The sequence below is a fragment of the Salvia hispanica genome, chromosome 3 (genome assembly GCF_029641045.1).
Source record: "Salvia hispanica isolate PSC_SH4W2 chromosome 3, Shi_PSC_v1, whole genome shotgun sequence".
Classification (NCBI taxonomy): domain Eukaryota; kingdom Viridiplantae; phylum Streptophyta; class Magnoliopsida; order Lamiales; family Lamiaceae; genus Salvia; species Salvia hispanica.
The window spans coordinates 58,806,366-58,815,394 of record NC_142694.1 but is presented as its reverse complement, the minus strand read 5'-3'; the positions used below and the strand labels follow the sequence as shown (position 1 = coordinate 58,815,394).

General features: G+C 33.7%; 1 protein-coding gene across 4 annotated transcripts; it reads left to right on the top strand.

The window, feature by feature from the left end:
• Positions 1-555: 555 nt before the first annotated feature.
• LOC125210300 (syntaxin-81-like) lies at positions 556-5,778 on the top strand. Of its 4 annotated transcripts, XM_048109854.2 has the most exons (11): positions 556-773; positions 891-955; positions 1,363-1,502; positions 1,665-1,736; positions 2,696-2,812; positions 2,953-3,036; positions 3,143-3,247; positions 4,451-4,594; positions 4,987-5,253; positions 5,319-5,450; positions 5,541-5,778. In XM_048109854.2, the coding sequence occupies exons 5-11, from the start codon at positions 2,735-2,737 to the stop codon at positions 5,682-5,684; spliced, it is 954 nt and encodes a 317-aa protein (XP_047965811.1). In that variant the 5' UTR covers positions 556-773; positions 891-955; positions 1,363-1,502; positions 1,665-1,736; positions 2,696-2,734; the 3' UTR covers positions 5,685-5,778. The 4 variants fall into 4 exon arrangements, with proteins under 4 accessions (XP_047965811.1, XP_047965810.1, XP_047965812.1 ...); XM_048109853.2 differs by lacking the exon at positions 891-955; XM_048109855.2 differs by lacking the exons at positions 891-955; positions 1,665-1,736.
• The last annotated feature ends 3,251 nt before the right edge of the window (positions 5,779-9,029 follow it).

Sequence of the window (9,029 nt, the reverse complement as noted above, 5' to 3'; positions counted from 1 at the left end):
AACCCGATTAGTGTATAAACACCTATAAAACTATGCATGAAACGAGCCTCATCAATGAAGAATGCTTTTGTTGATATGTAATTCATCTACAACTCAATGCCTTTTATAGGTATAATAGACAACATAAGAGGTCTTGAAATTAAGATACCATAAATCACGAAATGAAGACAAAATGATAGGAGTTATTTTTTTTAGTAATAAATATATAATCATGCATAAAATATATTTAGAAATCAAATTGTACCCCTGCTCCTATTTGTTGGTCCAATTCCACTTGAATAGGCCTTAGAAATGGTTAAGATAATAATCCACAAACTTGAATTTCGTGGTAACTGGTACATGGGCAATAATAAATAGTCCACAAACTGTTGGTTGAGATATATACAAATTAATTAACAAAACTAAATTTATTCTAATTATTCTAGCGCTAAGAATTGTAATTCTATAAATACTCTCAAAATTCCCTTTTTTTATATGTGAGAAATTTTAGATAGATTTCGAGCTCGACTAAATTTACGGATTAAGATTGAAAGTTATCGAACGTGACCAAGGTCACCACAACTCGCACAACTAATTGAGCTTATTTGATCGCCTATTTAATAAAAAGTCCCCTCTTTTCTCTTCATCGTCTCCGACCTCTCTCTCTCTTTCAGTCTCAGTCGCTCTCTTTCACTCTCAGCCTTTCTCGCTTTGTCTCTTCTCCTCTGTGCCATCTCCCACTCGTTCTCTCTGCTTATGCCCCTCTCCCAGCCTCCAGCCTCCGACAACAGCAGGTAAGCGTATGATTAGATCATTTAATCGATTGATTTCCTTGACACAATTAACTGACTACAAATTTCATAGCTTGTCATTGCCGATTGGTTTATAATTTGTTCGTGATACACATGCAGGATTTGTATCTGATAATTTTGGTGATGTTAGGGTTCAGAAATCTACCCAATTTACAATGTGTACAGTGAGTCATGCCTGATGAGTCATTTGTATTTCCCCAAATCAAAATCCCAAACTCCTTGTGTCCATTGGCGTTGAACCAGCTCTACTTGCAGGATTAGCTTGTCTTTCTTTTCATTTTTAACTGCAGCATTCATAATTCATGAAATGATTTTGTTATTCTCATGATTAGGTGCTCTACTTGATACATGAGTTTTTTTTCGTAAAGTTTGGAAGTTTTCTAGTAGGGAGCACAGATCATTATAGAAGTTGTTTGCTTGCTAGCTAGCCATTTCTATAACGTTGTTGCTATTGAGTGCTGATTGATATTTAAGCAGCTTAGGGGTACCACTCACATTTGAAATTTCACAGGATGTTTTTTCTAATATTTTTTATTGCTTTGATATCTTGAAATAATGTTTTTCAACGTAGGATCTGGGATCAGATGCTCAACTGCTCATCTAAAATATAGAAGTTCAAGATTTTTAAGAATCTTGTGCAAGTCAAATGTTTGATTTAAAGTCGCAAATGTCAGATGTTAGTTACAAACCATTGGCAATTTGTTATCACAGGTTAGTTCTTGATCATTTTTGAGTAAACTTGTTGTCGGGCTAGCCCCAAAACTGAATGTTTACGGTAGGGCAGATTGCAGAAGAAAATCTAGATATGTTGCCACTATTGAAGAAGTTGACCACTATTTTAATGTTGTGCATGTTAATTATTCCTTTGGGCAGGTTAAATCTCCTTTACTCTTCTCTAGCTTTCCTTGTGCACCAGACTTCTCTCTCTCTCTCTCTGAAATATTGGTACTCAATCCTTTTCTCTTGTTTTTTCCTGATTTCTATTCTCTCTCTGTCATTTCCCCTATAATTTCATTTACTATTTTGAACTTCATCTTTAACAATGAAGTTTTGTTATTAACAAGTGTTTGCTTTTCAACCAATGTAAATGACCTTTAACTTCAAACTAAATAAAAGTCAAACAATTCAGAGTTACTAGCCAAATTTACCAATGCATCAACACTGTTTTCCTTGGACTCCAGGTTTAGTCCAAGCAATTCTTAAACGCCTCTGGAACCATGGCCCTAAAGCCTTCAATTCCTTAAACTTGTTGAAGACCACCCAACTTATGCACACTCAGCTATTGCCTTTGACCATACTATTGACAAATGAAAAAAAATTGAAGAATGGGAACCATGCATATTTAGGAAATGGATGGTTGGTTGTGGGTGTTATTTCTTAAGTAGAGATGGGGTAAAAAATGTTGTTGGACCTATGAATAATTAAGGGGAGAGACGGTTTTAGTGACATCGTTGTAGATTGCTTTTTTTCTAGAACAAAAAAGATGTTTCTTGTTACAAATACATTGCGTTTGCCTGATTACAATTCAACCCTAATTCTTATAATAAACTTCAAATTTAAATAGTTTTGAGAGAAAGAAAACAATCTATGGCACACTTGGTATAATAGCTTTGAGGTTTGAATTATTGTTGATCTCTTCCCAGATCGTTTTCTCTAGACGTGCGATTCCGAGGTTTATTTCTCTCAGATTTGTAATAATTTTCAAAGATTTGGAATTTTTTTTATGTTAATTATGAATCTGTGCAATCGTTGATGTTTATCATGTCATGTCAGTGTGTTTGACATTTGAGTTTCTTGAATTTTTATGTTCTTTCTTTCTTTTATCCCCTAATTACTCTTTGATCAGTTTTCTTTGTTTACGTCAATTATGAATAGAGGTTTTCAATTCTTTTATGCTTTTCTAGAGAAGGGCACTCCGCTCCTGCTAAATAGGAGTTTAAGGCATGACAAAAGCCAGAGATAGAACTGAGGATTTTAAGGATGCTGCACGCCGAGCAGCACTAAATTTGGGATATGATGAGGTTCTAAACCTTTCTGAACTTTATTAATTTCATTTCATCATGGTTTTCCATATTGTTGTAGATTTTTAGATTACTGCATCTTCACTCTTTCTTCTCAGTGGTTGCTCTATCTTTCTCTGATTTGTCAATTCTTTTGGCAGTCGAAAATTGCAGCGATAATGGCGTCTTTTATCATGCATAAGTCACTAGAAAGATCAATGTTCACCAAAGCTACACTGACAACGGTATATTTGTATCACATAGCTGGGAAGATTATTGATTGAATGTTTGTGATACTGGCATCTATATATAACTATTTTTCTGAGTTGATGTGCTAAAATTTTTTGCCAGCTTGAAAGTATTAGAGCATTAGAGCAGTTCCTCTTGAAGCATAAAAAGGATTACGTAGATGTACACCGAATTACTGAAAAAGAGAGGGATAGCATCGAGCATGAGGTGAGATATACATTTGTTCCCCAGTTTTATACGTCAAGTACTGTTTTTTTCCTTTACGAATAATTGTTAAGGATTTATGCATTAAGTTTAGGATTACGTATAAGTTATAACATTTGGCATGTCTACTTGTATCTAGTTCTTTGTCTAGAGCTCCCTTGTTTTTTCTCATAAAATGATTGTTAAGGATTTAGGATTACTTATGACCTTTGGCAGTTTGGCTGGGCTTAGAAATGACTAGACTGTCAAAAACTGCAAAAAAATTCCCAACCATTCACTGAATCTCCAAAAGGCTTGAGAGCGGATTTTCAGTACCGGATTCTTGCCTTGGCACGAAAAAGCTATGATTCGGTTTCTGGATATGACCATGCCTGGCCATTTAATTCGGTGAAAGGTTGGAGTATTTTTGCCATTTCTAAAACTCGGCCAGAGGCCGGGCCATAAAGTGTAATTTACTTAAATTTATGATTTTTTATGAATGGGATCCGGATATGAAGTTAATATTGGGTTTTAAATTATGATGATTTCATGTATTCACAATTTCACACCATTTCTATAGATTGGCTAAGTTTCCGTAACCTACCAATTTTAAGTTGATTAGTAAAGTATGTTATAGGATAACTAGTAAAATCTATCCCAAAGTATCACCATGATATAGACCAATTGCATTCTTGAAAAGGCTAAACGGTCACATGTTGCTACTGTTGATTTTTCTGATACTTACATGGATAATGTATTGGCTTGGTTGTTTGACATAGCTACGCAAAATATGCTACCAATGTATATCTCCCATATTATTTCTCAGCTTCATATTATATTTAGAATATTATCTACATCTACTTTGGTGGAGGAATCTTTCCGACCTTTGTTTTATTTGAATTATACATGTGCTAAGTACATACTTTATTCATGTCAATTTTAAATTGTGGAGTCTCCAGTTGTGTAGCTGAATATCCCAATTCCCAACTTGACTTATCTTGTTGAAATACCCAGCCTCTTACTCTTGCTCTGTTCTGCCCGTTGAATCTTAATTATCTGGGAACTAGCAGATTATCTTTGAAATAAATTGCTCAGTGTGATTTACTCGAGTTTGCCTTAATTACTTTGTATCTGTTTAGTTTCTTTGAGTAAGAGGTTTGCTGCTCCATATTGTCAAATTCTGTGGAGTTACCTACATGATCTCTTGACAAACTCTACATTATGCAGGTTACAGTTTTCATAAAAGCCTGCAAAGAGCAAATAGATGTACTCAAGAATAGCATAAATAACGAGGAAGAAAATTCAAAGGGATGGCTTGGTATAAGGAGTGACAGTTCGAATGCTGATACCATAGCTCACAAACATGGAGTGGTATGACTTTATCTGCATTGTATTGATATCAGTCGTAATGCTTTTTAGTACTTGTTTTACAGTTGCGGCTGTGGTTATTGTTTTCATATCTCTGGATTTTTACTCCAGCTGTTCAAATACTAGGTTTTGGACCTTGTCTTGGTAATCAATATTGGTGGTCCGAAATCCGAGACTCTACCGTGAAATTCATTTGTCTATGAGTACTGAACATTGTGCGATAACCATGATTTTGTTAGTAATGCTGCTACTTATTACTTGATGTCTTTTTTCAAAAATCTTTTATAGGAAGCAGAGACTCATTTCCATGTGATAGAGTATATAAAAAAATGAAGGTATTTTCATTTTCTCAATAAGACTTTTTTGCTTAGCTAAACTATTTTTTGTAATTGCAGGTATTGATCTTAAGCGAAAAACTTCACTCGGTAACATCCCAGTTTGATAAGCTTCGAGCTGTACGCTTTCGAGAAGCTATCAACAGGGTGACACCAAGAAGAAAAGTAAAGCAGAAAGGCTCTACTGTTGCAGAGAGCTCAACTTCTGGAAATATTGAGTCGTCGAGGGAAGTAAGCAATGCAGAAACGAGGCAGAAAGATGATGGTCAAGCAGAGCCAATTAGATTCCAGCAACAGTACTTAGATGATGAGACACATGCCCTTCAGGTAATCGACTAGTCAAGCCATAGTTTCTCGAATTGATTTTCTGAGTTTGTGTATTGTTGATGCAGGTAGAGTTAGCTACGATGTTAGACGCTGTTCAGGATACAGAGACGAAGATGGTGGAAATGTCTGCACTGAACCACCTCATGTCGACTCATGTTTTGCAACAGGCCCAACAGATCGAATTTTTGTACGAGCAGGTAAACGAACTTACATCCACTTTTCCAAGCCAATGAACTTCATCTACTTCATGATATAGATTACTATTCCCTTGGTTTTGGATTAAACAGGCAGTTGAGGCTACAAATAATGTGGTGCTTGGGAATAAAGAGCTGTCACAAGCCATCCAAAGGAATAGCAGTAGCAGAACATTTCTTTTGCTCTTTTTATTTGTCCTTACCTTTTCAGTTCTCTTTCTTGATTGGTATAGCTGATTTACATTTTTTTTATATTTCAAATGGTATGGCTGAATTAGACACCATTTATTGTGCATGAATTTTTTATCAAGTATTTGAATTTGCTCGAGAATGATCCGAATCCAGCAAATCAATGTACTACTTTATCTGTATCATTTTTTATGAAGTAGAGCTTCTCGGATTTGGTACATCAATAGTACTCCTTTCGTTCCGCTCCACTAAAAATGATTCATTTTTCTTTTTTGGTTTGTCTCACTTCATTTAACTTTTTAAACATCAATTCCTTAATTCTCGTGTCAACAAGAAAAATGACTCAACTAATTTTAGACGTAGCGAATAATATTTTGCATCCTGCCTTAGAGGAGACCATAATGACAAATGAACCAAACTTGGTTATGCTGGTTAGATCTGCCAAAGCCCTCTCAAACTCGACCACAACCCAACCCCAACCCCAAACCCAAACCCAACTTGAATCCAACCCAAACCTAACTTGATTTGACCCAGTGACCCCTGTCATTCACCTAAATCCATAAATCCATTTTTTTAAAGTAACACTTGTTGCATAATTGATTATTTTAGTTAAGTAAAAATGATTTAAGTAAAAGTAATCATTATTATAATGAAATGGTCCTTAATGCACATAAAAGTGATCGTGTTACTAAATCATTATATCGTAGAAAGTTATTTTGCTAGAATTAAAATAAAAAGATAATCAAAATTATAAAAAGAGGTAAAACCAATTGAATAATGAGAGTTACTCAAATTCTGATGAATCTCATCATCTTTGAAATCAGAATATTAAATCATTAAGTTCATATTATTTCTGAATTGTTGCAAGGGGAACCTTACAATTTTGTTGGGCCGCTTAATATTTGGGCTGTTTTAGTACATGGGCCATATATGGAATTTATGTTTCTTTAGCCTAACCTAAAATTAAAGTGTATGTCTCTATACCAGAAAGTTGATTGGATTTGGGAGGTCAGGTAGGTTGAATTTGACAACTGAAATGTTGAAATGAAATCCACATTAATTAGTAAGTAGTGTCACTTGTCAAGTGATTAATATTCCTTTTTGGAACGTCTCAAGTTAAGTGAATCATTGTTTTACATTCTCTCTTTTACTTTTTCTTTCTACTTTTTAATTTATTTTACTGTATTTTTTCCACTTTAACTAATAAAACTCTATTTTCTTAAATCTTATGTGCCGAAAAGAAATGTCTCACTTAATGAGATACATAGTATATATTTTTAAAAGTAAATTCGAAGAAGTTTTCTATATTATCAGAAACAAACTAGGTACGAATAAGAAAACCAAAGATTTTGCAGAAAAAAGGAGCCTAACTTTAGGGAAGTCGTTATAGTTGTAGTACAGCTACTCAAATTTAAGTTGCATCAAATTATCCAAATTCATGGGAGAAGAATCATAAGTGGATGACTCTTTTAATTTTCGTGACGACACATTATTGGCCATTCTTAGTGGGGAAACCACTTTTTAAACCGCACATTCAAACTTGAAATAATAATTTATAAAGAAAATAGTGCAAATTGTTGCGTGTATCTCTCTCTTATTGATTTAGACACATCTATATATATACATAGAGAATATGATGAAAAGGAATATCACTTCCACAATTAGCCAACCATTATTCCACCACAATCATGGTGCATCTACATTATGAATAGTTATAAGGATTGCAACTATTGGTTTGATCGATAACACCTTCAACTAGAAATACTAAATAAACTAAGAAACACCTAAATGATTCATTTTATTTAATTTATGTGCTAGCTCAAAATTAAGGTAGTCCGAAATATAGGTCTCTAAAAGTCTTCGATTTAAGTACTTTTGTGCTACACAATTACGAGACAAGAAGTCATTTATGGGTTGAGATTTTAGACTCTATGTATATACTTACTCCACTTATTTTCATATTATTCTTAGCTCAACTTGTTCAATTAAATGTTGGTTCAATTTTTTTTTTTCGCCAATACATGTATGCAATACACATGCAACAACATGTCTTAACATTGGACCCCCTTATAATATACATTATATATTTAATTTTCAAGATTAGGTCTTCTTTAATATGTTAAACGACAATGCATACTTATGTCAAATTGTGCATATATGGACCAATGTGTAAAGTTAATTGAACACGATATGGATTTAAAAACAACTAAGTAACAAATGACCTAATTGGTAACTTAAAACAATGTTTTAGTTATCATATCTATCGTGATCACTTTTTTTTAAAAAAATTGTAAGTGGATGAATCAGTGTGTTTTTCTAGCTAGCATGCACTGAAAAAATGGTTTCTTGAAACTTAGTGCATGCATGCATTCATGCGTGTAAATAACTTTACTTGTGTGTATATTTGATTAAAATTCAAATTTGACACATTATATTTTCATTGGCAGTAGCATAGTGTAGGAATAGGAAACAAACGGCAGTCCTAAAAATTTTCACAAGTAGGTGACTTTATTAGGTTGTTTACTTTTGCCCTAACGGCAACCTCTTAAAATGAGATTATCTATCTTAAATAAATTTAAAATTGATTCATCAAGGCCTAACATTGAGTGAGGTTAATTATAAAGAGTTTTAGTGAGGTGATTGTAATTTTTATTTTTATTTTTGTTTAACCACAAGAGTATTGAACCCGCTTTTGACGGAATCTGATTAATCATACTCAATCGGGTTTGCGGATTAAGACCGAAAGTCTCCCAACAGGTGGTGGGGTTTAAATCTGTGACCTCAAGATCACCACAACTCTCCGCGCTTCTAACTGCGCTACGACCCTTTGATAGATGTGTTTATAATTTATTTATTCATATTTATACTTGTAACGAATGCCCAACATTAATTTATCATCTAAAACATATGTGATTTTTTATGCTACTGAAAATGGGGGGGATGAAAATGAGCCTAATAATAAAAACATTCGAAAGAGCACATCTATAGGTGCGTGTGTGTGAGAGAATATAAGTACTAGTAGTAATTAAGATGCTCTTGCTTTAGTCATAGCCAAGGGGAGCATATTGCATTCTTTCCCACCACATGATTTTTTCTTTAATAATGCGATTCCTGCATCCACAAGATCTAATTTTCTACTCCATTTCCTTTTCAGCCCTTTGTAATTTGTCATTACCTCAATTATATAATAGTAATAATTCATAAAATTACGTCAAAGGTGAGATGGCGACATGCTTCCCAACTCTTGAATAAGACCATTTGTTCATATTTATCGAATTTGATGTGACCATCTGATGACGACTTATAACAATAATAATAATAATAATAATAATAATAATATTATTATTATTATTATTATTATTATTATTATCTTCGTAGGGAGACACGATACAT

Bases quoted from the DNA above. Each gene is read 5' to 3' on its own strand.
- LOC125210300 (XM_048109856.2), top strand. From the start codon at position 2,735: ATGACAAAAGCCAGAGATAGAACTGAGGATTTTAAGGATGCTGCACGC. The intron at 3,248-4,450 runs GTGAGATATACA...TACATTATGCAG, and splicing joins GGGATAGCATCGAGCATGAG to GTTACAGTTTTCATAAAAGC. The intron at 4,595-4,986 runs GTATGACTTTAT...TTGTAATTGCAG, and splicing joins TAGCTCACAAACATGGAGTG to GTATTGATCTTAAGCGAAAA.